At 48.2% G+C, this 27,359-nt stretch overlaps 2 protein-coding genes across 6 annotated transcripts in view; both read left to right on the forward strand.

Moving 5' to 3' along the window:
• The window catches only part of CNOT9 (CCR4-NOT transcription complex subunit 9), a 36,113-nt gene extending 33,837 nt beyond the window's left edge, over positions 1 to 2,276 (forward strand). The window contains exon 8 of the mRNA XM_045034480.1: positions 2,011 to 2,276. Coding sequence (XP_044890415.1) covers positions 2,011 to 2,095 — 85 coding nt within the window. The 3' untranslated portion in view covers positions 2,096 to 2,276. The remainder of the gene's footprint in view (positions 1 to 2,010) is intronic.
• A 78-nt stretch (positions 2,277 to 2,354) lies between these two features.
• PLCD4 (phospholipase C delta 4) lies at positions 2,355 to 26,754 on the forward strand. 5 transcript variants are annotated; one of them, XM_006935568.5, is made up of 17 exons: positions 2,355 to 2,553; positions 7,209 to 7,264; positions 7,407 to 7,565; positions 8,854 to 9,082; positions 10,209 to 10,338; positions 11,161 to 11,392; positions 15,899 to 16,100; positions 17,618 to 17,762; positions 18,656 to 18,808; positions 21,824 to 22,018; positions 23,579 to 23,674; positions 23,816 to 23,972; positions 24,313 to 24,429; positions 24,644 to 24,816; positions 25,356 to 25,491; positions 25,834 to 25,983; positions 26,062 to 26,754. In XM_006935568.5, the coding sequence occupies exons 2-17, from the start codon at positions 7,243 to 7,245 to the stop codon at positions 26,166 to 26,168; spliced, it is 2,403 nt and encodes an 800-aa protein (XP_006935630.2). In that variant the 5' UTR covers positions 2,355 to 2,553; positions 7,209 to 7,242; the 3' UTR covers positions 26,169 to 26,754. The 5 variants fall into 5 exon arrangements, with proteins under 5 accessions (XP_006935630.2, XP_006935628.2, XP_006935632.2 ...); XM_006935566.5 differs by having other exon boundaries at positions 25,834 to 26,754; XM_006935570.5 differs by lacking the exon at positions 23,579 to 23,674.
• The last annotated feature ends 605 nt before the right edge of the window (positions 26,755 to 27,359 follow it).

A 27,359-nucleotide genomic window follows, 5' to 3' on the forward strand; every position in this document is an offset into this window, starting at 1 on the left:
GACACAGAATGGGAAACAGGCTCCAGGCTCTGAGCCATCAGCCCAGAGCCGGACGCGGGGGGCTCGAACTCACGGACCGCGAGATCGTGACCTGGCTGAAGTCGGATGCTTAACCGACTGTGCCACCCAGGCGCCCCTGAGCATGTGACTCTTGATCTCAGGGTTGTAAGTTCGAGCCTCACATTGGGTGCCGAGGTTGCTTTAAAAAAATAAAATTACTGGGGCGCCTGGGTGGCTCAGTCAGTTAAGCATCTGATTTCAGCTTAGGTCATGATCTTGAAGTTTGTGAGTTTGAGCCCTACGTGGTCGTCGGGCTCTGTGCTAACAGCTCAGAGCCTGGAACCTGCTTCGGATTCTGTGTCTCCCTCTCTCTCTGCCCCTCCCCCGCTCGTGCTCTGTCTCTCAAAAATAAACAAACATTTAAAAAAAATTAATAATAAAATTACTTAAGAAAAGAAAAGAAAAAAGGGCACCTGGGTGACTCAGGTACTAAGCATATGACTTCGGCTCAGGTCATGATCTCATGGTTCGTGAGTTTGAGTCCCACATCAGGTGAGCTCCAACCCCACATTGAGTGAGCTCCAGCGCTGTATCAGGTAAGCCCTGCTTCTCTCTCTCTATCTGCCCCTCCTGGCATTCTCTGTCTCTCTGCCCTCCCTCACTTGCGCCCTTTCTCTCTCTCAGAAAAGAAAAAAAAAAGTATAGTTGAATAAGTTAGAAAGGGAAGACTGTTGTTAGCTCCCAGGACTAGAACTAGAACTCAGCCAATCATTTCAGAAGCCAGCTATGAGCATGATCCCATCACAACTCCCTCCTCCCAGAAGTAACCACGATCCTGACATTTATGGTAATCACTTAGGAGGATTTTATTTTAATGGGACTAAAGTTTTAGCTATAAATAATCACTAAAGGTAGAATATTAGGCACTTGAGGGGTGTCTAGGGGAGCCATGAGAGGTAGCCAGATCTCAGCACACTTAAAATCACATCATTTCATATAGTTAGTTCCCTTTGTGCCTATGATTAAAACACACCTCCCTGGAAAAGGATCCCCAGAAGCCTAAGTTCAGCGCCGTGCCCTGTGCCTTCAGCTGCCTGATTCCCATCCACTGGTCCAGAAAACTCCATATCCCATAGTCTTTCCAAGGCAGAGCAGAAGTAGGTCCCAGCTCACAGTGCTTGGGAGAGTGCCAGGACCTGTTTGTCTCTGACGCTGACGTGTGAGTCCAGGACATGGCCTCAACTTCTCTGGGCCTCAGTCTCTCCGTGTGAGGCATGGAGCCATAATAAAACCTTTTAAAATTTAGGGGCACCTGGGTGGCTCAGTCGATTAAGTGTCCAAGTTGGGCTCAGATCATGATCTTGTGGTTTGTGGGTTCGAGACCCATGTCGGTCTCTGTGCTGACAGCTCGGAGCCTGGAGCCTGCTTCAGATTCTGTGCCTCACTCTCTCTCTCTGCCCCTCCCTCCGCTTGTGCTCTTTGTCTCTCTCTCTCTCTCTCTCTCTCTCTCTCTCTCAAAAATAAACATTAAAATTTTTTTTTACAAACGCATTTTAATAAAGCCTTTTACAATTCCTAAATTGGTCCCCTTGCCTCAGTGTTGGTTTCTATTTCAGCCACCTAGTCATTCACCTTGCAAGAAGCTCATTACCTTTCTTTTCCCTGTGGGTGTCTCTCCAATCTCGTGCTCCACTTTTTTGCCCTTGATTCTTACGTACCACAGGTCCATGCTATCTCTACACACATCTTTATAAACGCGCATGCATGTCCTTGCACATTGGAGGCGATGAACAAGTGTTCATAGCATGGAAAGCACGGAAAGGAAGCATGGAAAGGAAGAACAAATGAACTGTTCGATGCATGTATGCGTGCAATTCCTTCAATGTTTAGCAAGGGCCCAAAAGAGTCAGAGATATTAACCTGTCCCTCGACACCCTTTTCCTCTCCTCCCTTTCTCCTCATCTTCCTCCTTTCCCATCCTATTTCTTTTTGCCTTTCCCTGTGCCACAGAGCTAGGCTGAGCGCCCCCCAAGGCGGGATGCAGAGACACAGAAGCAGGCCGGTGGAGCAGACACCCTGGAAAGGAGCCAGATGAAAGGAGGGCAGAGACAGCCGTTCACCATGCAGGGAGAAGCTGTGCGGAATGAAAAGCAGCGATTCATGGAGCACCGCCACGCAGACACTCCTTGGGTTTCACTTTGAGAGCTACTGCAGGATTGGGGTCAGTGAGGGCTGGCATCTAGATGAAGGGCAGCCAGGCTCCTCCTCCCTTAATCCCTCTCTACCCACCCCTCCCCCAATATTCCCTCCTGATGACCTGTGTCCTGGGCCTTTAAGAGTTGGAAGGGCTGGACCAAGGAGAGAGCTCACACCTCTCCCCACCCTACTCCTTCTCTTTGGCTGCAAGTCTGCCAGTCACAGCAGCAAACTGCAGTAGAAAAGGGGAGGAAGCCAGCGGAGCAGCGAGAGAAGCACAAGAACCCAGCTGGGTTTCCTCGTCCCACAGGAGAGGGCGTCGCAGAGCTCACAGACAGGACTGCTCTCCTGCTCGCGGTAAGGGCCCCAAGGCTCTAACCAGCCTCTGCTCCAAGCTGTGCGCTGCCTGAGTCCCAGCCTCTGCCCCCCACATGCTTATCCACCCTGATTAAATTGTACCCCGGACTCCTTAGCCCTAACAGATCTCCAAGGCTCCCACCTCCTGGTTCTCCCTAGCTCATCCCCTTTGATTTACAATTTTCCTCCTTGGCTGTGGCAGTCAGCCCTTTATATGGGGACCTCTTAGCCACCCAGGGCTGACACTCAGGGTTGAGCCCCACCCTCGTAAGGGAAGAGAGAGAACTGGAGTAACCATGCTTTAGCATACATGCATTAACAGAATGTTGAGGATTACCAAAGACCCAGGGAAGAGTATAGAAACTATAGAGTTAGGAGATTTCCTTAGAAAGAACCCAGGTTTGAGTCCGTACCTGTCCTTAGCCTGCTCGATGGGCCAGGGCAGTTTGTTGGCATGCCCAAGTGCTGTGCTGGGAAACGCACCTGCTTCTAGTCCCGACTCTGCCTTTAACTAGCTCTGTGACTTTGGACAGCAGCTTCCTGAGCTGGGATAGGAATTCAGGGTTTCCCAGACTTGCTTGTGTATTGGGGGTTCTTTTTAACAATAAATATTCCTGAGCCCCATCCTTTCGAATTCTGATCTGGCCGATTTGGGGTGGGGCTCAGGAGTCTCTATTTTAAGACACTCCTAGGGATAGTGATATAGCCAGGAACCTGTGGGTTAGATGAGTTATGAAAGTCTTCGAGCTCTAACATTCTGCGAGCTATGACCTATGACCAGAGCCATTCTGTCCTCTTTATATGAATGAGTTCAGGCAATAGTCCTGCTCAGAAGCAAGAGAGGGGACAAAATGATTCTCTTCCTTCCTGCCCCTCAGAAGGCCCTGAGACACCCTGAATTTCACTGTCATGCCTTTGGCACTATCGGCAACCCTGGCAAAGTCCATCTCTAGGTGACATAAGCCACCTGTAGGTTGAGGACCAAATCTTACTCTGTAGCCCTGGCCACTTCCGACCTTATTTTGCATCTCTGCTCTCTCCTCTGTATTGTAGAGGTAATTATCTGCAGCCTCGAGGATCTCTACATTCACCTCTAGGAGTGAACAGTCAAGACCTACTCTCCTCTCGGGCTTCCTCCACTGTTCCTTACCTCTTGCTCTTGCTCCCACTTCCGATCCTTTGTCCCTTCTTTCCTCACTGCATCTGCATCAGCTGTGACCTTCCTTCCCATCCTACCTTCAAACACCAGAGGAAGCAGCAACACCTAGAACACCTGGGTTCTAAGTCGCGTTCTCTGGGCAGTGTGTTCAGTCCGTCTCCTAGGATACGGAGAAAGTGAGCCTGAGTGGAGGGGGTGCACTCCTGAGTGTCCTCCTCCCTCCTGGACCCCAGTCTCAAAATCTCCACAGGGGACAAGAACCAGAGGTATTGGGAATTAGAAGAGAAAGAAAGAGAGGAAGAGGTGAGCCTGGGGGGAGGGGGGACACAGGGGGGAGGGGGGGAGAAGGATGAGGAAAGGAGAGCACAGAGAGGCTGACAAGGAGGCAAGTAGGGAGGCAGACAGGAACAGGAGAGAACGGTGAGCTGAGGGAAGGGAAAATGAAGGTGTCAGGATGGGGGAGGAGAGAAACTGGAAGAAAGAAAAGAAAGGCTACTAAGTGGGACATGGTGGGGGCAGAAGATGACAGAGAGGAGAGACAAAACGCCCATATCCCCTATGGATTCGTAGCCCTGCCCTAACCTGCTTCTGAGACAAAACCCTTTCTAAGGGCAGAGCCTTGGTGAAATCTCCAAGCTGGACATATGGAACCATGGTTCTAGTCCCACTTATGCTATTTAGTTAATTCATTCGATGACTCTGGCAGTTCAGTTAATCTTTCTAGTCCTCAGTCCCCTTCTCTATAAAATGAAGCCCAGTTCTGATATCCTGAGGCTCCCTGAGTTGGAATTGGCCCTCGTATGGCCACATGTTGCCTGGATCTAGGTTTCAAATAGCGAGTCAGGAACGGGAGCAGAATTGGAAGAGCAAGGCAAGCCCTGGGGTTGGAGGAGTTTGACAAAAAGCCTTAGATAAATTTCCAAAGGGGGACACCTGGATGGCTCAGTCAGTTAAGTTTCTGACTCTTGATCTCAGCTCAGGTCTTGATTTCAGGGTTGTGAGTTCGAGCCTTGTGTTGGACTACTTAAAAAGATTTTTTTTTTTTTCCCCCTAAGGCTCATTTGAGAGGAGATAGGCTCAAAAATAGGGAGTGTCCCAGCACTGGAGCTTAGGCTTCCCATGGGCTTCCCATGTTTCAGGACATTCTGGTGAGGCTTCTGGACACAGGTGTAAGGGAAGGTAATTCTGTCTTTTCCCAGGGCTGAGACCCACCCCATCCCAGAGTCCCTATGCCCCAGACATGGAAGCTGAAATTCAGTGAGGAGAGAAGGCAGGATGTTGGCAAAGGGGAATTAGATCCCTGTCCCCTAGAGTCTGAGGACCTGAGACATTTAGGAGAGCACCTATTACTTCAGTCTTCATTCAGCTTTTGCAAGCCTCAGATTCCAGACTGCATCACCACCCAAAAGAGCAGAGCTGTTTTTCTGCCTCTCGTGAAGCACTCTGGTCCCCTTCGTCCATCCAGAGGCTTCTTCTGTTCTCATCCAGGCTCACATATTCAGCTTCAGCCAGCAAAACCTTTGCTTTTTGGAACTGTCTCGGGGTTCTGTCTCTCCTGAGAGCTGCCTCAAGTTGTCCTTCCCACTTAGATATGGATTGGTTGCCAACCTTCTCCTCTCCCTCTGGGCCCCTGCATGTTCGCTAGTCCTTTAGAAAGTCTTCTGTAGGGGCGCCTGGGTGGCTCAGTCGGTTAAGCATCGGACTCTTGATCTCAGCTCAGGTCTTGATCTTATGGTTGTGAGTTCAAGCCCCATGTCGGGCTCCACACTGGGTGTGGAGTCTACTTTAAAAAAGAAAGAGGGGCTCCTGGGTGGCTCAGTCGGTTGAGTGTCCAACTTTGGCTCAGATCATGATCTTGCAGTTCGTGAGTTCCAGCCCCGTGTTGGGCTCTGTGCTGACAGCTCGGAGGCTGGAGTCTGCTTCGGATTCTGTGTCTCCCTCTCTCTGTCCCTCCCCAGCTCGTGCTCTCTCTGTCACTCTCAAAAATAAATAAACATAAAAAAATTTTTTTTAGAAAGGAAGGAAGGAAAGAAGACTTCATTGGGTCTATCACATTCCTGGACTTCAGCTTTGGGTCCTATAGTCAGGGAAGCTGTATTTTCAGTGACCCCCCCACATTTTCCCTAAAGATTTATAGGCTCTTCCAACTAAACAGAGATACGGCACTGATAGGCCGTGTGACCTGAGAAAAGTCACATCACATTTCTGGACTTCTGCTTTTCATTTATGAAACATAGGGAGTTGAACTTCACAATGTTTTAATGGAGCACTACCTGACTGATTTTAGAGATGCTTTTCAGGTTTTAGATACTCACCATTGTCAAAACTTTTAACTTATCAATTAAAAAACACAACAATTCTATTCAAGTGCAGCTCCTTTGCTTATACAAAGCATAGAGCTTTATGCTTCGTGAACTTTGCCAATTCCAGAAAGATTTCATCAAGAGTTGATAATTTCTTATAGGGGCTACATATCAAGTCTTCTAGTTCTTTTCAAGGGAAGTTTGTTGTTCCCTACCCAGGTCCTAAATTAGCATAGATCTTAAAGAAGGTTATCTTTTTTAGTAGGTAGAGAGGACTTGAAAACGCAGTTCTAGGACATCTGGGTGGCTCAGTCGGTTAGGCGTCTGACTTCAGCTCAGGTCATGATCTCACAGTCCGTGAGTTCGAGCCCCATGTCGGGCTTTGTGCCAACAGCTCAGAGCCTGGAGCCTGCTTCAGATTCTATCTCTGTCTCTCTTTGCCCCTTCCCCACTCACGTTCTGTCTGTCTGTCTCTCTCTCTCAAAAATAAATAAACATTAAAAAAATTTAACAAAATGCAGTTCTGAGACTACATAACTTACCTGGTCCATTAAACTGAGAATAACTGTTAGGCCAAGGAGTATAAAATATGCTTGACTGTGTGAAGACAGAAGGAGATGGCTTATTTTGCAAGTATGGCACTAAGTGTCACAGAAGAGACAAAAGAGACGCTCTGCCCTGGTCCCCAGGAGCTGGTTGATCTGTACAGAAGTGTGGAGAGGGCTCTCAAGATAGAGAAGCTGGGTTGATTCCATCTGGAGAAGAGAAGACTAGGATCTAGAGAGATTCCAGGTTCTTAAAGGGGGCAGCCAGCTTGATGGTAGTCCCTAATAATTAGGAGCTAAGAAGGATGATGCAGGTTACCCAGCGGACTGTGGGGTATTGGGCAGAAAGCTCTGGTGTATCCCTCTCTGGAGCTGACTATGGGAAACAGCAGAGGCTTTGGAATCAGACATATTTGGCTTTAAATTCTGAATCTTATGTGATCTGATGCAGGTTTCTTAGCCTCTCTAAGCCTCAGAGTCTAACAAACTCGAACTTGAAGTAAAAAGGGCTGAAGAGTCTGTAGATGAGGTACCTAGCACATAGTGGCCAGTCAGGGCACACTGGTTTCCTTCTCTTCCTCCTTTGATCTATTATTCTAAGACCACCAGTATTAACCCAAAGCTTTTTGTTCCTCCTTGCTCCTTTAGGTGACTCTGGCACCAGCTTGTGGAGCAGTAGGTGATGGTGTCCTTGATGCAAGGCCGTGAGTACCCCAGCAAGAGAGGAGGGCTTGGGGACACAGCCCAGGGAAGGGAAGGAGTCTGGACCCCTGTCCCAAGAGCTCCTCCGGGGCCCTCCACCCTCCCTGCCAGCTACCCACCCAGCCCCTTCTTCTCCTGGCCCAGGGCTGCCCATCAATCAAGATGTGCTGCTGATGCAGAAAGGCATGCTGGTGCGCAAGGTGAGGTCCAAAAGCTGGAAGAAACTAAGATACTTCAGACTTCAGGATGATGGCATGACAGTCTGGCATGCCCGGCAGGCAGGAGGCAAGGCCAAGCCCAGCTGTGAGTCACGTGGAAAGCTAGGGGTGGGCGTGCTGGGTAGACAGGACTCTGAAGAGGCCAGCAGCTAGAGAGCAGGGGAGGGACCGGGATCCTACAATGTGTCCTTGTGCTGTCCCTCTTGTGTCTCTCTCCTAGCCTGCAAAGTGGAAATTATAACAGCACTTGCCTCGTAAGGCTATTCATGAGGATTCAACCAGTTATTGCATGTAAAGGGCTTAGGAGAGCCCTAGCATATAATAAGGCTCAATAAATCACAGGTTATATTTTATTACTATTAAATTAAGGCATGATCTCAGGCATCGGGCTGCTTGGATTAAAACCCTTGCTCTGCAACTTTCTAGCTGAGTGGACAAGTTACTTAAATTAAGCTTCAGTTTCCTCATCTGCAAAATAGGGATTAAACACTACCTGCCTAGATGGTTACAGGGACTAAATGAGTTCATGTATAAAGCTCCTAGCATGGGACCTAAAGCCAGGATGCATTTAATGCACTAGCCAAAATGATGAATATTTTTAAAAATCATAAATGCAACATAGCAGTGTGCATCCTATTGGCCAGAGATGCCTTATGAACCCTCTAAAAATCTGATCACAGGACACATCTAAGAGAGTCTGCTTTAGAGATATAATCAAAACTCACCAGCCACACCACCTCCAGCTGAGGAAAGTGGGTGGAAGAATTTCTCTGGCTCTCCCCTAGACATCTGGAAAGAGGAAGCCCTCAAACCTGGAACAGGGGAATTGAATTTGGGCACATCACACTTTGGTGTAACTGCTACTATGTAGACTTCGAGAGTGTTTCCTTCTGTCAGCCCTGACAGTCCTCCTGTGATGCCTCTACATGGGAGCTGAAATTCAGAGAGGAGATAAGGCAGGATGTTGGCAAAGGGGGATTAGAGCCCTGTCCCCTAGAGTCTAAGGACCTGAGACATTCTGTGGCCGGGCCACGGAAGGGACCACCGCTTATTTCAGATGAGAGCACAGAGGGGTTAAGTCATTTTGGTCTGTGTCACACTGCCAGCTGGTGGCCAAAAGCCAGGTCTTGCCACTCCCAACACAGGCCCCTTACTATGCTGCCTATGAAAATGGCCGTGACTCATGGGGAATCTTGAATCCCAGGGGTCTGCATCTCCCTGTACTAAGGATTCAGGGGTTTCATCCTGTGGAGGTTGGAGTTCCTCTTCCCTATGGCTTCACAGAGAGGAAGGGAGTACTGGTCCTTGACCCGTAGCCCCTGCAATTTGGTGGATTCTCTTCCTCAGTGCCCCACTCGTTTCTTCTCCGGCAGTCTCAATCTCTGATGTGGAGACAGTGCGTGAGGGCCATGAGTCTGAGCTGTTGCGCAGCCTGGCAGAGGAGTTCCCCCTGGAGCAGGGCTTCACCATCATCTTCCATGGCCGCCGTTCCAACCTGGACCTGGTGGCCAACAGCGTTGAGGAGGCCCAGATATGGATGCAGGGGCTCCAACATTTGGTGGACTTTGTCACCAGCATGGACCAAAAGGAGCGGCTGGACCAGTATCAGCAGGATGGAGTCAGAGTGGGGATCAGGGGTCACTGAAGGAGCTGCAGGGCTAAGGATGGGGGGGGGTGCGTGGCATGTAGGGATAGGGGGGCCTAAGAGTCCAGTTGGGGTGGGCAAGGGCAGCTCAGGCCAATATGAGGCAGAGGATATTGGAGGAGTAATGGAGGCTTGGGACAGCAAAAAACATAGCCAGGCAGAGAGTGGGCAGAAGTTAGGCCCTTCAGGATTGGGACAGTGAGAGGCAAAAGGCCATACAAGGTACTGATCTTGAGAGCTGAACAGAAGATCCCAGTGGCATTAGCTGGCATAGGACTGGGAAGCAGCTTTAGTGGTGTTGACTGATTCAGGTTTCCTAGATTGTATTCACCTTCCATGCCAGTTCGTTCATTCATTTGCTCATTCATTCATTCATTCATTTGCCATTTATTAAGCAGAAGGTGTCAGTCACTATACCACACTTTAGAAGTACGAAGATCAGTGAGACTCAGGCATTGTTTTGGTCGTTGGAAAAAAATGGAATTGTGTAAATAACCTAAGTATCTTAGAAGTGTTAGGGGACTTAGATTATTTGTGGGTGTTCAAAGGAAGGAGAAATACTTATTTCTAGCTAAGAGAGTTCTAAGAAAACGTTAGGCAGGAAGTTGCATTTGAGCCGAGCCTTGAAAAGGAGTAGAATTTGAACATAAAGGAGGGAAAGGCTCTCCTGCCTGAGGGAATAGCATGAGTAAAGGCCCAGACATAGAACATTGAAGAGCAGGAGGGAGAGTGGGACATCAGAGAGTGGGGGGGGGTTGCTGAGTCTGGCCAAAGTTCAGGGAGGATAGAGGTGTGGTGAGAAGGCTGGGTGGGGGCCAGCTCATGGGGGTGAAGACCTTCATCTATGTTAAGAAACTTGGGCTCCTTTCTGCAGGCAACAGGGAGGCCCCTGCAGGCACCTAAGCCATGCAAGGACAAGATAGATCTCTGGGGAGATTATTCTGGCAGCTAATGTGGAAAATGCATTGGCCATGGAGGAGAGACTGGGAAGACGATAGGGGAGAAGATGTCAGTGGATGAACATGCACACTCGTCTGCACACACAAACACACACACGGTGCTTTTGCCTTGACTCACACCTGGGTGGCTGAGTGACTGGTTCCAGCGTGGAGACAAGAACCAGGATGGTCGCATGAGTTTCCCAGAGGTCCAGCGGTTACTACACCTGATGAATGTGGAAATGGACCAGGAATATGCCTTGCAGCTTTTCCAAGTGAGTCTTTCGGGGAAGGGTTTTCAGAAGCCAGGCAAGGCCACATTCTCAGTTGGCCAGAAGTACTCTGGCCCCATCCAGCACCGCTCTTTGTTGAATCTCTCCTATGCACCCTACCACGATGCCAGGCTCGATGGAAGGTGTCGGGCATGCTTCTTACCCTTCGGTCTTCTTAGAAAGATGATTCATGGGACACCTGGGTGGCGCAGTCAGTTAAGCATCTGACTCTTGGTTTCAGCTCAGGTCATGATCTCACAGTTCGTGAGTTTGAGGCCTGCATCGGGCTCCACACTGACAGTGTAGAGCCTGCTTGGGATTCTCTCTCTCTCCCTCTCTCTCTCTGCCCTTTCCCTGCTCACACTCTGTCTCTCACAATAAATAAACTTAAAAAATCTTTTTTAATAAATTAATTTAAAAAAGGAAAGATGATTCATAATCTTATGAAAGGCAAACAATACATTACTATGTCGTAGCTCAAGGACCTCTCTGTCCACAGCCAGAATTTCACAGGTGCCTAGTATCAATGGAAAACTCCAACTGGAATGTGAGTAAATAGGAGGAGGGATCTTTTGACCTTGTTGGGGGGCATTTCACGCTTTCGAGTTGAAGTTTTTCTCTAGGAGCAAATGGTGTGGCTGCCATTTTGCTTTTTACTTGCCAAAGTGGCTTCTATGAACACTAAATGTCAGGAGTTCTGTGGGCATATTGTGGAAATGTGTTTGTATTCATCTGTCAGTAAGATTGCCCTTACAAGGCAAGTTGAAGCCGTAAAATTTGCTCTTAAAAGGATTCGTCCACAGTCCTCTAAACCGTCTCTTGCAGGCAGCAGACACATCCCAGTCTGGGACTCTGGAAGGAGAAGAATTTGTAGAGTTCTATAAGGCGTTGACTAAGCGCCCTGAGGTACAGGAAGTGTTTGAAAACTTTTCAGCTGATGGGCAGAAGCTGACCCTGCTGGAATTTGTGGATTTCCTCCGAGAGGAGCAGAAAGAAGGAGAAAGAGCTTCAGACCTTGCTCTGGAACTCATCGACCGCTATGAGCCTTCAGATAGCGGTAAGAGGGCCGGAGGGTGGAGAGGCACCGGTCACGGGGCGAGGAGGGGGACCAGGGTTAGAAAGGTCCAGAGCCAAGCCGCCTTCTGCCTAGCTCAGGGAAGGCTGAGTCTACCCGTATGCCAGTCCCTGTGCTATCATTTTCCTCTCATTCAACCACTCCCTGGGAGGGAGAGCAGCGATTTCCTTCCCAAGTAAGACAGGAGTCTCCCATCGTGCTGGATCTCTCCAGAGGAAGACCCTTCCTTAAGTCCCCTCTCTTCCACTCTGCTCCTGCTTCACTTTCAGAATAAGTTCTTCCTGGTAGCAACGTTTGTCCCCAGGGGAAAAGGGAGATCCTTGGCCTCTTGCCTTGGCTTCTCCTCTAGCGCATATGATTCCTCTTGCTCTAGCTCCTTCATGGTTCCTGTTTGTTGTTTCTTTAAGTGCTGGGTCTCTGTCCTTTCCTGAGCTCTCTCCAAATTCTCCGAGTGGTTCTTGAGTCGCTAAGCCCCCGGGGAAGGAAGCTAGTCAGTCCCTGGCTGAGGGGGCGTGATGAGGAGGCCAGTCACCCAGCTTTTAGCAAGCACCACTAACATACGCCCTCTCTGCCCTCAGACCTTTCTCCCTGCCCCTTCAGTGGACATCTCCTTGCCCTCCATGCCCTTCAGAATAGCAGGAACTGACATTAATAATAGATGATTTACAAGGAACTTTCACATCACTTGCTTCATTTAGTCCTCCCTACAACCTTGTAAATCAAAAGCATAATCTTTATTCGGCTTCTGCTAAGTATCCCATCATGTGCCAACATTGCTACATGCCTTTTCTCTCCTCATCCTTCCAATGGCCTGTTGAAGTGGGTTCTGTTATTAAGTCAGTTGTGCGAAAGAAGAGAACTAGGGTTTAGAAAGATCAAATGAGCTGCTCAAAGCCAACAGCTAATGAGAGGAGGAATCAGGATTCAAACCCGAGTCACTTGACCCTTTCCTCATACCTCTGTGGAGCATGAGGATTAGAGACGAGATGAATGAGAGCTGGACAAGGGACCCACGTTGCCAAGTCTCAACTCCCAACGCCCTTTCATTCATTCGTTCACTCACTACGTCAGCCAATGCTTACTGAGCACCTGTCATGGGCCAGGACCTAGGCTCAGGACCAGAAATACAGCAGGAGGAGGTTGGACAAGGACACTGCCCTCATGGAACTTAGAGTCAAACAGAAAGGGCTGGAATCGCTGATTCCAGATACCTGTTCATGCTCAGAGAAGAAAGGGGGCTACAAAGAAATCATTTCAGAAAACTAAATAGAAGAAGAATGCTGAGGCATTAGATGTGGGATCTTCCCTTTCCAGTGCAGGATCTGGTAGACATCAGTTACATTTATTCTACTGCCGGTCCTTCTGGATGTTCCCTCCCCTGCATTCACCTGGCAGTTACTATACTCTGGCTGCAGAGCATCGTATCAGCCAGGAGACCTGGGCTCAATTCCCCACTGTACTTCTTTTTTTTTTTTTTTTTCCTTTTTCCTTTTTAAAAATTATTTATTTGTTTTTAAATTTACATTCAAGTTAGTTAGCATATAGTACAATAATAATTTCAGGAGTAGAATCCAGTGATTCATCCCCTACATAGAACATCCAGTGCTCATCCCAACAAGTGTCCTCCTTAATACCCCTTGCCCATTTAGCCCATGCCCCCACCCACAGCCCCTCCAGCAACCCTCAGTTTGTTCTCTATATTTAAGAGCCTCTTATGTTTTGTCCCCCTCCCTGTTTTTATATTATTTTTGCTTTCCTTCCCCTATGTTCATCTGTTTTGTATCTTAAATTCTACATATGAGTGATATGATATTTGTCTTTCTCTGACTGACTTGTTTCACTTAGCATAGTACCCTCTGGTTCCATCCACGTTGTTGCAAATGGCAAGATTGCATTCTTTTTGATTGCTGAGTAATACTCCATTGGATATATAAGCCACATCTTCTTTATCCATTCATCCATTGATGGACATTTGGGCTCTTGCCATACTTTGGCTATTGTAGATACCGCTGCTATAAACATGGGGGTGCATGTGTCCCTTCGAAACAGCACACCTGTATCCCTTGGATAAATGCCTAGTAGTGCAATTGCTGGGTCATAGGGTAGTTCTATTTTTAGTTTTTTGAGGAACCTCCATACTGTTTTCCAGAGTGGCCGCACCAGCTTGCATTCCCACCAACAATGCAAGAGAGATCCTCTTTCTCCACATCCTCGCCAATATCTGTCATCATCTGAGTTGTTAATTTTAGCCATTCTGACAGGTGTGAGGTGGTATCTCATTGTGGGTTTGATTTGTATTTCCCTGATGATGAGTGATGTGGAGCATTTTTCATGTGTCAGTTGGCCATCTGGATGTCTTCTTTGGACAAGTGTCTATTCATGTCTTTTGCCCATTTCTTCACTGGATTGTTTGATAAGTTCTTTGTAGATTTTGGATGCTAACCCTTTATCTGATATGTTGTTAGCAAATATCTTCTCCCATTCTGTCAGTTGCCTTTGAGTTTTGCTGATTGTTTCTCTCACCATGCAGAAGCTTTTTATCTTAATGAAGTCCCAATAGTTCATTTTTGCTTTTGTTTCCCTTGCCTCCAGAGACATGTTGAGTTAGAAGTTCCTGCGGCCGAGGTCAGAGAGATTTTTGCCTGCTTTCTCCTCTTCCCTACCGTACTTCTTACTAACTGAGTAGCCCTGGGCAAAGTGAGACATGGTTTGCTCATTTGTAAAATAATTGGTTACCGAATGAAATGATGAACATGAGAAGTATCTGGCAACTGTGGATTTACCCTCGTGATTTAAGTTATTACTATCAAGAAGAAAACTTCCTGCCTGACTTCCTGCCACTGCCTTTCTCCATCTCTAGGCCTTGTCAAAGCTGGAGCAAGGAAGCTAGGCATTAGAGTCAAGTTGTTTGGCCTCCCAAGAGAACCCCTCTGCAGTGTTGTTACCCTCAGTGAGACCGCACAGCCCAGTGATATGGGTGTGGCTCAGACACCTGGCTGCCTGGGTTCAAATCCCAGCTCCTTCACTTACTAGTTATGTTACCTAACCTCTCAGGGCAGGTTATATTATATCTGCCTCATCATGTCGGTGAGAGCATTAAGAGAGATGCTGCATGGAACGTCCCAGGTATAAGTGCTCAGTATTAGTTGTCATTGTTGGTATTGTGTGAAGCCCATGCTGAGATGGGTGAGAGCTATGGAAGGAGTGACAGGACCCTACCATCAAAGAAAGTGTAGTGTAAGGTGATATTGGACAAATACTCTTCAAAATACCATCTGAGAATTGATGATAGGAAGAAACCCTCAGGTCATGGTTGGCAGCAGCTACTCAGCCCAGGGAATAAACCACAGGTACCTCGGTCATGCCACTAAGTCTTTGACTTTGTTTCTCTCTGGTCTTCAGCTTCCCCATCTATAAAATTAACCCTTTGCACTGAATACTATGCTGTCCATTATGGTAACCATGAGCTCTGTGTGACTATTTACATTTAGATTAACTAAAATCAAGGTGCCTGGCTGGCTCAGTTGGAAGAGCATGGGACTCTTAATCTCGGGGTCATGAGTTCAAGCCCCACACTGGGTGTAGACATTACTTAAAAGAATAAATAAATTAAAACTTAAAAAATAATAATTAGCTAAAATCAAAATTTTAAATTCAGTTCTTCAGTCACACAACCACATTTCAGGTGCTTGGTAGCCATATGTGTTTAGAGGCTACCATACTGGATGGCACAGAATAGAACATTTCCACCATTGCAGAAAGTTCTATTGGATAGCACTGGATTAGAATGATGTTTAGTTTTGTTTTTAACTAATACTTTTTTTTTTCAACGTTTTTTTTTTTTTTTTATTTTATTTTTGGGACAGAGAGAGACAGAGCATGAACGGGAGAGGGGCAGAGAGAGAGGGAGACACAGAATCGGAAACAGGCTCCAGCCTCTGAGCCATCAGCCCAGAGCCCGACGCGGGGCTCGAACTCACGGACCGCGAGATCGTGACCTGGCTGAAGTCGGACGCTTAACCGACTGCGCCACCCAGGCGCCCCTAATACTTTTTTTTTTTAAGCTTATATATTTTTGAGAGAGACAGAGAGACCATGAGTGGGGGAGGGGCAGAGAGAGAAGGAGAGAGAATCCCAAGCAGGCTCCCCGCTCAGCACAGAGCCTGACGTGGGGCTCAATTCCACAACCGTGAGATTGTGACCTGAGCTGAAATTAGGAGTTGGATGCTCAACCACCTGAGCCACCCAGGCACTGCTGGACTAGAATGATCTTAACAATTCTCCTTGTAACTTTAACTTTCTCTGAGGGCGGCGATGATCGAAGTGACAGTGGGTGGGGCACATTTTGGGATCTAGAGGCTGGGAGTGGACACCATCTGTAAGTCAGGACTCTGGAAGAGGGGGTGGGGTGAAAGACAGGCTGGGGATGTGCTGGGATGCTCTCACTCAGACCTTCTCACTCTGGTATTCCCCTGCTCCCTACCTTAGGCAAAGTGCGACATGTGCTGAGCTTGGATGGCTTCCTCAGCTACCTCTGCTCAAAGGATGGAGATGTCTTCAACCCAGCCTGCCTCCCCATCTACCAGGATATGACTCAACCCCTGAACCACTATTATATCAACTCCTCTCACAACACCTACCTAGTGGGGGACCAGCTTTGTGGCCAGAGCAGCGTCGAAGGATATATACGGTGCAGTGGGAAGGGCTCCAGCTCATGAGAAGGGGCCATCTGTGCTCTCAGTAGCTAACAGGGATTGAGAAGATGTCCTGGGGGCGGGGGGCTTGGGGCTGAGGATCCCTGGATCCCTGGGAGACTTGAAGGACATGTTAAAGACTGACAGGAGACTAGTATTGAAACTCTATGGGTATATAGAGCTGCTTTCTCTTTCATAGGCTATGAAATGCTCCTGGAACCCAGAGGTCCTGACAGGTTTATTTTGAACAAATAAAGTAAATGTTACATAAAAAGCAGTAGTGCATAGAAGTTAGAAACGTATGTTCTGGAGTCGGACCATTTGAGGTCAAATCCTAGCTCTCTCGGAGCTTGGTACTCTGGTTCTAAGTACTTAACCCCTCTGTACTTCAGTTTCCCCTTCTATGAAATAGGGATGATAACAATGCCTATTCTGTCTGAGTTGTGAGGACTTTTTAAAATGTTTATTTATTTATTTTTGAGTGGGGCAGGGGAAGGGCAGAGAGAAGGAGACAGAGAATCCCAAGCATGCTCCACATTGTCAGCACAGACCCCGATGTGGGGCTCGATCTCACGAACCTCAGATCATGCATGACCTGAGCTGAAATCAAGAGTCGGACACTTAACCGACCGAGCCACCCAGGCTCCCCCTGAGTTGTGAGGATTAAATGAGATAATCCATGTGTTAATAGCTAATAAGTGGTATCTGCTTTTATTGTGATTATCTGTGGCTAGATTGAAGAGTCGAGATATCTTGACTTACAGTGCCAGCAACTGAACTAGCAGCTTCAGGGTATACAAAGATTAGTGAAATATATTGTTTCTGCCCCAGGACATTCAGTAGAGAAAATAAAGTATAAATTTACTGAGAGTTTGAGGGGTGCTTGGCTGGCACAGTTGGTAGAACATGCAACTCTTGATCTTGGGGTCGTGAGTTCAAGCCCTATGTTGCGCATAGAGCTTACTTTAAAAACAAACAAATAGGGGCGCCTGGGTGGCTCAGTTGGGTTAAACATCCGACTTTGGCTCACGTCATGATCTCGCAGTTTGTGAGTTCCAGCCCCACGTCAGGCTCTGTGCTGACAGCTCAGAGCCTGGAGCCTGCTTCGGATTCTGTGTCTCCTTCTCTCTCTGCCCCTCCCCCACCTGTGCTCTGTCTCTCTCTGTCTCTCAAAAATAAATAAATGTAAAAACAAACAAATTTCCTAAGAGTTTAAATAACTCAAGGGCCGCAGAACAATACACAACCAGAACACCAGAAGCATCATGAGGCAATATGTGATGACTTGCTGAAGGCAGCCTGTGAGTTAGGTGGGCTGGGGGTGGGGGGGTGGAGGTGGTGAGAGCTGTAACAGTGTTCCAGTGGACAGAGAAAGGCCCACGGAGATGTAGCATGAAAGGGTCTTAACAGATAAGTGCCGGCGAGCACTGTTCTCTCCAGAGTGGGTAAGGGTCCCTAGACGGAAGAGGAGACCTTAACCTCTCCGTCTCTTGGTGTTTGGGGTTTTTTGCAGGGCCCTGAAGAGGGGGTGCCGCTGTGTGGAGGTGGATATATGGGACGGACCTAGTGGGGAGCCTATCGTTTACCATGGACACACCCTGACCTCCCGCATCCCGTTCAAAGATGTCGTGGCCACTGTAGCACAGTACGCCTTCCAGGTAGGAGCCCCGGGATGAGCATACTGGTGAGGGAAGATGATCTGAGGGAGGAGCGGCTGGCTCTGGATCTGCAGAGGGTAGAGGGATACAGGGGAGGCCATATCAAATAGCATATATGTGCAACAGAAACATCAGGCGAATATTAAGGGATTATGACTAAGGGTTGGGTATGTCACCAGTAATTAGTAGTCAGAGAGGTTATTGCTAGAGATTAGTAACTAGTACCTTGAATAACTGTCACCTATTTGGGAGAGGGTGGATAAGGAAGCAGAGAAGATGGTGGGTAGGGCTGGGGGACAAGAGGAATCGGGAGATGAGAGTGTAACATGGGCACATAGTTAGGGGAATGGCCTAGCCTTCCCACTCTGAGGCTAAACACTCAAAGATCCCAGAGGGACCTGGGTCAGACCTGGTACAAGTCTCAGATTTGGGATCCCAAGAGTGACTTTTTAATTTTTCTTCTTATTTAATTATTTAATTAATTAATTATTTATTTATTTTTATTTTTATTTTTTTTTGAGAGAGAGAGAAAGAGCATGCATAAGTAGCAGGGAGGCAGAAGAGGGGCAGGAGAGAATTCCAAGCAGGTTCCAGACTCTTAGCCTGGAGCCTGACACTGGACTTGAACTCACCAACCGTGAGATCATGACCTGAGTCGAAATTAAGAGTCGGGCACTTAACCGACTCTGCCACCCAGGCGCTCCCCCAACAGTGACTTTTAAACATGGGGTGGGCCCCAGACCCAGCAAGACCTCCTTGACACCTGGAATCGGGTCAGAGGAGTTTAGCCATCAGGGTACTCCGCTGAGTGAGTCACCAGGGGAGGCCTGGAGACGCAAGGAAGTTACAGGCTATAGAACTCTGGCTCCAGCGTCCCCTCCCTTCCCTATCAGACATCAGACTACCCAGTCATCTTGTCCCTGGAGAACCACTGCACCTGGGAGCAGCAGCAGGTCATGGCGCTTCATCTGACCGAGATCTTGGGGGAGCAATTGCTGAGCACAACCTTGGACGGGCTGCTGCCCACTCAGCTGCCCTCGCCTGAGGTAGGCGCCCTGTTCCCCGAGCCCGGGCTCTACCGTGGCTTCCATACCCTCCCCATCTTGGCTCCTTCCTCCATGCCCCTCCTTTCCCTTCTCCTCACCCTCAGATGGATTATCCTTCTCTTTAGTATCTTGGAGACAACTTTTTTTTAATTAAAAAATTTTTATTTTAGAGAGGGAAAGAACATGAGCAGGGGAGAGGGACAGAAGAAGAGAGAAAGAGAGAGAGAGAGAGAGAGAGAGAGAGAGAGAATCCCAAGCAGTCTCCACGCTCATGTGGAGCCCAGTGTGGGGCTCAATACCATGACCCCATGTCCCAAGAATTTTAATTTTAATTTTTTTATTTTTTTATTATTATTATTTTTTTCAACGTTTTTTATTTTTATTTTTGGGACAGAGAGAGACAGAGCATGAACGGGGGAGGGGCAGAGAGAGAGGGAGACACAGAATCGGAAACAGGCTCCAGGCTCCAAGCCATCAGCCCAGAGCCTCACGCGGGGCTCGAACTCACGAACCGCGAGATCATGACCTGGCTGAAATCGGCCGCTTAACCAACTGCGCCACCCAGGCGCCCCTAATTTTTAAAAAATACAATTGAATACAGAATTGTTTATAGTTCTCTAAATTTTAAATCAATTATTTACTTCTTATTTCTTTTTTCAATGGAAATATCTTTTTTTTCCTGATAGTTCATAATTATTGTAGACTATACAAACAATATACAGAAAGGGAAGTCCCCCACCATAATCTCAGCCTCTCCCAAAACAGCTGTCAATAGATTTTTAAGGTTTATTTATTTTGAGAGAGAGAGAGAGAGAGAGAGAGAGAGAGAGAGATTATGAGTGGAGGAGGGGCAGAGAAAGAGGGAGAGAAAATCCCAAGCAGACTCTACGCTCCACAGTAAGCCTGATCCGAGGTCGATCTCACGACCCTGAGATCATGACCTGAGCTGAAATCAAGAGCTGGAAAGCTTAGCTGACTAAGCCACCCAGGTGCCTGTCAATAGTTTTTTTAAAATGCTTATATAAACATGTATGTGTATGTATATTTATGTTTTTAAAAACGTGCATGGGGTCCTTTTCTATATCCCTTTTATATTTCACATACCGTATATATCATGGATGTCTTTTCATGTATAATTTTGCTCCTTCTAATAGCTGTTCTATTTCCTATGTGGTATTCTATTTTCTGTTATGAACCATCGTTTATTCAACCAGTAAATGGTAATCATTCAGGTTGTTGCTAAGTTTTCATTTTTACACACAGCTTTGTCCATTTATTCTTTCTGTGAGATGGGTTTCTAGAAGTAAAATTGCTGGGTTGGAGAGTTTGCATGTTGATATTTTGGTAATTATTACCAAGTTGCCCCCGGAGGAAAAAAACCAAATTGCATTCCAACCAACAGTGTAAGAGAATGACTACAAACAACTCCAGTAGTGAGATGATTCATAGTGGCAAATGTGGAAAAAAAAAAAAAAGAAAGAAAGAAAAGTTCAAGTTTTTAAAAAAGAAAGGTCTATATTTTCTTCTTTTGGATTAATTTATATTATTTACCCACTTTTATTGGGGTTTATAATCTTTTTTTAAATTTTATTTTAGATAGAGCTCATACAGGGTAGGGAGGGGCAGAGGGAGAGAGAGAGAGAGAGAGAGAGAGAGAGAGAGAGAGAGAGAGAGAATCTTAAGCAGACTCATGCTCACCATGGAGTCTGACTTGGGGCTCAATCCCATGACCCAAGCCAAAATCAAGAGTTAGACACTCAACTGACTGAGCTACCCAGGAACCCCAGGTCACCCTGGGTTTGTAATCTTTGTTGATACATAACAAATTTGTTTGTTTGTTTTACAGAGATGATTCCTAAGCAAGAAACTGTAGTTACGGTTTTATTTTTTTATTTATTTACTTACTATTTATTTATTTATTTATTTATGAGAGACAGAGGGAGAGAGAGCGTCAGCAGGGGAGGGGCAGAGAGAGAGGGAGTCACAGAATCTGAAGTGAGTTGCAGGCTCTGAGCTGTCAGCACAGAGCCCAATGTGGGGCTCGAACACATGAACCATGAGATCATGACCTGAGCCAAAGTCTGATGCTTAACTGACTGAGCCACCCAGGCATCCCTGTTTGTTTGTTTGTTTTATTATTTTTAAGTAGGCTCCACGCCCAATGTGGGGCTTGAACTCACGACCCTGAGATGAAGAGTCCCCTGCTCTCCCAACAGAACCGGTCAGGTGCCCCTATTTTTTAAATGTTAAAGATATAAATGCTTTGGAAAATATCTGTTTTTGCAGTCTTTGCTTTTGGACTATTGCCTCTTCTGCCTTATTGGGGATTTTTTTTTTTTAATGTTTATTTATTTTTGACAGAGAGAGAGAGAGAGAGACAGACAGACAGACAGAGCACAAGTGGGGGAGGGGCAGAGAGAGAGGGAGACACAGAATCTGAAGCAGGCTCCAGGCTCTGAGCTGTCAGCACAGAGCCCGACGCAGGGCTCGAACCCACAAATTGTGAGATCATGACCTGAGCCGAAGTCGGAGGCTCAACCGACTGAGCCACCCAGGCGCCCCATGCCCTATTGGGGATTTGAAGCTTTATGTAGTCAAATCTGCCAGTCTTTTTTATGTCTTCTGAGTTTTCATCTCCTGGTTCTTTTTCTTCTTTTTTCCACCTCCTGTTTCTAAAGGCTTTCCCACTGAAAGATTATTCAAAAAGATTCTCTATTTTTTTCTGATACTCTTAGTTCTTTACATTTAAATCTTTAATCTGGGAGAAATCTTCAAATGTGAGGTAGGGGTCCCATGTATTGTTTTCCAAATGGATAGGGATGTTACAAGTTGGCTTAAGGATAGGGAATCCCTACTCTATGTATCATGCAGTGCCCCCCCCCCCCGCCATGGGCACTCCTGACCACCCACTTCCCCTGTCTTTGAGGTGGTCCCATCAGAGCAGTGGGCACTGCATGGTCCCCAGGAGGGGCCCAGAGCAGACAAGTAAACAAGTCCCTTCATTTCCACCCCCAGGAGCTTCGGAGGAAGATCCTGGTGAAGGGGAAGAAGCTACAGACCCTTGAGGAGGACCTCGAGGAAGAGGAAGAGGAGGAAGTGCTGGAGTCTCAACTGGAGGGAGAGCAGGAGGCTAGGCCAGAGCTGGAGGCCCAGTTTGAGTCTGAGCCCCAGGAGCTGAGCCCCCGCAGTAAGGACAAAAAGAAGGACAAGGTGGGCCAGGAGGGTGGTCTTTCCGCTCTAGCACTGGGTCAGTCTGTACCATAAGCTGAGTTCATGTGTGGAGAGACTAGAGCCAAGCAAGGTGGAGAGCCAAGGAGCAAAACGCCCCTTACCCCCAGTAAACGAGATGTAGCGATGGCATCACTATATATGGTCAGAGAGAGAGAGAGAGAGAGAGAGAGAGAGAGAGAGAGAGATTGCAGTGGCTTTCCAACTTCTTTGGGCCATGAAATCTTTTTTGAATGAAATCTTATACGGGTGCTCTGTATACAAGAGATAAATGTGGAGCTGTCCTAGGTGGAGCACCTATTTGGCTCTCTCCTGGGTCCCCCCACTGACTCCTGAGATATCTTTTTAAAATAACAATTTTTGGGGGCGCCTGGGTGGCTCAGTCGGTTGAGCGGCCGACTTCAGCTCAGGTCATGATCTCGCGGTCTGTGAGTTCGAGTCCCGCGTCGGGCTCTGTGCTGGCAGCTCAGAGCCTGGAGCCTGTTTCAGATTCTGTGTCTCCCTCTCTCTGACCCTCCCCCATTCATGCTTTGTCTCTCTCTGTCTCAAATAAACATTAAAAAAAAAATTAAAAAAATAAAATAAAATAACAATTTTTTAATGTTCATTTTTTGAGAGCGAGCAAGCTCAGGTGGGGGAGGGGCAAAAGAGAAAGACATAGAATCCAAAGGCTTTGAGCTGTCAGAACAGAGCCTGACATGGGGCTTGACCCCACGAACCAAGAAATCATGACTTGAGCTGAAGTCAGATGCTTGACCGAGTCATCCAGGCGCCCCTCCTGAGACATCTTTGTACTAATTCTCAATCTTCTTAAAGGCCAGATTGAAAACCACTGGTGTGGGGAGAGCAGGGAGAGGAGAGGGAGGGAGGGAGGAAAGGAGGGAGGGAGGGAGAGAGAGAGGACAAAAACACGCTCTACTGTATTGGGTAAGTAGGGCTTAGTGGAGGGACGCCTGTGGCCTCATCTAAAATGAGCTTAGAGAAAGCTTCTTGGAAAAGGTGACTCTGAGAAGGGGCCGGAAATGACCAAAAAGAAGGAACAGAAAGTCAGGGAAGGCAAAGGCTTCAAGAAGGCTGTGCCAAGGTGGTCCAACTCCCTGTGGGGAAGGGGTGCCATTGGTGGGTCCGCCAAGATCCTGGTTTGAAGTCTGTATTTCCTTCTCATGCGCTTCCTTGACTTAGCTGACTAACTGCTGGCTTACCCTGTCCTCTCTGGGGCTGTGGTGTCTAACCTGCTACCATGTCCAGGGAAGGAAATGGGAATTCAGGAGACAAATGTAACGCTATTACTCTGGGACCCTCACATCCTTCCAGGTGTGACTTCCATGCCCATTTGCATACCTTGCATATCTGTCTGGGTTTGACCAAAATTCACTATTGTTTTAAAAGATGAGAGGTAGGGAGGATGACACCCCTCTGCTTAAAAATCATTACAAACCTGTTGCCCAGAAAGTAACAGTAGAGCAGACGCTTTAAGCCCAGAAGCTGAAACCAGTCCCATCAGTGTATGTAGACTGCCTTTATTCCCATTCCCATCCCCAGGTTGTGATGTGTCCGCCGTTTTGTACGCCTATCTGTTGTCAGATTATGGTTCAGGCTCCTAGTTCCAAGCCTGAGTCCCTTCTCTTTCCCAAGCAGGTGAGGCAGGAGGGGGAATGCAATGGGGAGGCAGTGGGCAGAGGCTCAGGCTGGGTGGGGAAATTCAGATCCTGGCCACCGGCCCCTTCCTCTCAGATCGCTGAGGGTTCAATTTCATCTTCCTATTTTCTCCTTTTCCAGAAATCCAAACCCATCATGTGTCCATCCCTCTCTGCCCTGGTTGTCTACTTGAAGGCCGTCTCATTCCACAGCTTCACTCACTCGAGGGAGCACTACCGCTTCTATGAAACATCATCTTTCTCTGAAACCAAGGCCAAGAGCCTCATCAAAGAGGCTGGTCAGGACCGAAAGGGAGGGCCAGGGAGGGAATTGGGATGAGTAGGGTCAGGCTGCTGGGCAGGCAGATGAGTCCCAAGAAAGAGGACAAAGGGACTAAGGAGAGACGAGGGAGCTACGAAACTCCTCAGAGTAGGCACAGGGACAGGAGTTATGAGTAGTGGGCTCATGGCTCCAGGGGGAGGGAAGCTGGGGAGACGGGTCAGGATGGAACAGAGAGGCATGGTGAAGCCTTCGGGAGCTGGACTTGCGAGGTGCTGGGCACAAGAGTGAAGTACCTGGGGCCAGGGAAGTGGTGGAATCGACTCCATTGCCATCTCCCTACTATATCCCTTTTGCAGGCAATGCGTTTGTGCAGCACAACGCCTGGCAGTTAAGCCGTGTGTATCCCAGTGGCCTGAGGACAGATTCGTCCAACTACAACCCCCAGGAACTCTGGAATGCGGGTTGCCAGATGGGTGAGGGGTCAGCAGGGACAAGGAGGAGGGAGGGGAAGGGCCACAGGTGGCAAGAGGGCCGGGGAATGCTTGAAGTGTGCTAGGCTGAGAAAGATGCTAAAGGGGTGTTCCCAGCAGGCCCTCTTCTACCCAACACATTTCCTTACTCCCCTGAAAGAGGGTCTAGATGGTTCCTGAGATACATCCTTCCTTCCTATTCTCCTGGGGCTCTCAGTGGCTATGAATGTGCAGACTGCGGGGCTGGAGATGGACATCTGTGATGGGCTCTTCCGCCAGAACGGTGGCTGTGGCTATGTGCTGAAGCCAGACTTCCTGCGTGACATCCAGAGTTCCTTCCACCCAGAGAGGCCCATCAGCCCTTTCAAAGCCCAGACCCTCCTAATCCAGGTACCTTGGAGAGGAGAAACTGTCGGGCAGAGCCTAGGGTAGCTGGGATAGAAGCAGGGGGAGATGGCTGGGCCCGGTGGGAGTGTGATGGGTGAATTCCTCACGAGGCAGCACAGCCCAACTGTGAACAGTGTGGTCTTTGGAGCCAGTTGCCTCGGTTCAAGTCCGTTCACGGGCTGTGTACCTCTGGGCAGGGCAGGTTCCTTAACCTCTGGCTCCTCACCTGCCGGATGGGGCTATGATACCACCCACCTCACAGGGTTGTTGTGATTATCATAAAGTGCCTACAACAATGTTTGGTGCAGAGTAAATGCCGGAAAGGGGTTGCTGATGTTAACATACCTGCTTCCAAACCTTGTTAAATTTCTACTTGGATGCATTTTAAATTGCAGGTAGATTACTAGAAGAGAATATATTACTCAAATCCAGAAGCCGTAGCGCAAGGTCCTGTGTATCCCTGCCCCCCTCCCCTGGGTGTAAGAGTGAGCTGGAGCGGGGCTGGGAACAGGAACTATTGAGGTTCCAAGTCCTGCTTACAGGTGATCAGTGGTCAGCAACTCCCCAAGGAGGACATGACTAAAGAGAGGTCCATTGTGGATCCACTGGTGAGAGTTGAAATCTTCGGTGTCCGCCCAGACACAACCCGGCAAGAGACGAGCTACGTGGAGAACAATGGTGAGACTGGGCAGTGCTGGGGGGAGGGGAGGAACATGGCCATTTTCCTACCATGCTGCCCTCCATGAAGCACAGTCCCGGTCACCACCCCTCTCCCACCCCCAAGGGGAGCAGTGTAGAACGGGACAAAGAAGGGCTCGGACATCTTGGGTCTGAGTCCTGGTCCCTTAATTATAAGCTCCAACAGTGTGGGCAAATTGCTCACCCACTCTGGGCCTCCATTGCCTCACCTCGACTCCCTCACACTGATTGCTCTGAAAATCACAGTGGCCCAGGATGGGCTTAAAGAAAACCGCCAATGATCTGTCCCTTCACTCCCACCGTCTTTCACCCCCTCTTCAGGTTTTAATCCATACTGGGGGCAGACACTATGCTTCCGGGTCCTGGTGCCTGAACTGGCCCTGCTGCGTTTTGTGGTAAATGATTACAACTGGAAAACCCGACACGACTTTATTGGGCAGTACACACTTCCTTGGACCTGCATGCAACAAGGTGGGCCGGTCCCCCAAACCCTGGCCAGCGGTCCAGCTCCGGCTCCCTTCCTAATGCTGTCCTCCTGCCCCTTTCCAGGCTACCGCCACATACACCTACTCTCCAAGGACGGCACCAGCCTCCATCCAGCCTCCATCTTTGTGCATATCTGCATCCGGGAAGGACTAGAGGGGGATGAATCCTAAGGCGGGCACTTCTTGGGAAGGGTGGGTGCGCTGGCTTGAGACGGTAAGAAAAACCTGGAAGGATGCTCCAGAAGGCAAACACAGGTGGTAAAAACCAAGTTTTGGGTTGTGCATTCCTAAGCACAAAATTACCTCACCTTTCCTAACAAGCAAATCTAGGACCTGATTTTTCACTCTCTCTCTCTTCCCTTTCTTCGTTTTTCCACCTGTGGTATCTTTTCTGCCCCTTTCTTCGCATACTCTCTGCTGGACTTCCTTCCTCTTGCCACAGCCTCAATCCCATACCTCAGTCCCAAAGGATGAATCTCTTTCATCAACCCTGGCTCAAACGATGGTTGCCACCAGAAACCCAGAGAGGGGCTTGGAGCAGAGAAACACTAAGAGGCATTATCCCCTCCACACTAACTTCCTTAAAGCTCAGAGCCAAGGAAAGGATAGACCAATCCTCCAGGTTCCCCAGGCAGAGGCTGGGGAAGGAGACCTCACCCCAAGACTACACGGACTCTCAAGAGAACACTGCACAGCCGAGTCCCCACTGGACTGCTCTTCCCTAGTCCCGCTTGTATAAACAGAGCTTTTCTCCCCAGTTGTGCTTGAGTATGGTCTGTCACTGTCGGGCAAGGGGAAGTATGAAGGTTGGGAGACATTCAGGTAGACAGGTGGGCTAGGGAAAGGGTAGGAAAATAAGAAATTTCCAGGGGCCCCTGCATGTGCTACATACATAATGTAGAAAGGTTCATTAGTATAGCTTCTAAGGGCAAAAGGAGGAGACAAAGGGTATGTGATCCCAACCCTGCTGAGGTTTATACCTGGAATCATCCTGGTTTACATCTGTTGTCCCAGCATAATTACTAAAAGTACCCTCTTTCATTTTCCCAGTGTGTCCCAGTGTAGATGATTAATCATCCAGTCATTGTGAGGTCTGGATTAGAGATTCACACCAGCCCCCAAGTCCTCTGCATTTCACACTACCTTGTACTTTAACTCTAGTGTCGCTGCTGAGCCAGGCTGAGGACAGATGCTGAAATAAACCTGCTTCTAGGAACAGGCTTAGTGGGGGGCAGTCCTCCCTCTATAGGTAGACCAAGGGACTTGGCAAGAAGGAGCAAGGCAGAGGCCAAGACGGGTTCAAGGACAGAGAGAAAACAGACCTGGCCCATTTCAGAATCACGCAGTGAAAATGGAAGGAGA

Source organism: Felis catus, chromosome C1 (assembly GCF_018350175.1).
Source record: "Felis catus isolate Fca126 chromosome C1, F.catus_Fca126_mat1.0, whole genome shotgun sequence".
Classification (NCBI taxonomy): Eukaryota; Metazoa; Chordata; class Mammalia; order Carnivora; family Felidae; genus Felis; species Felis catus.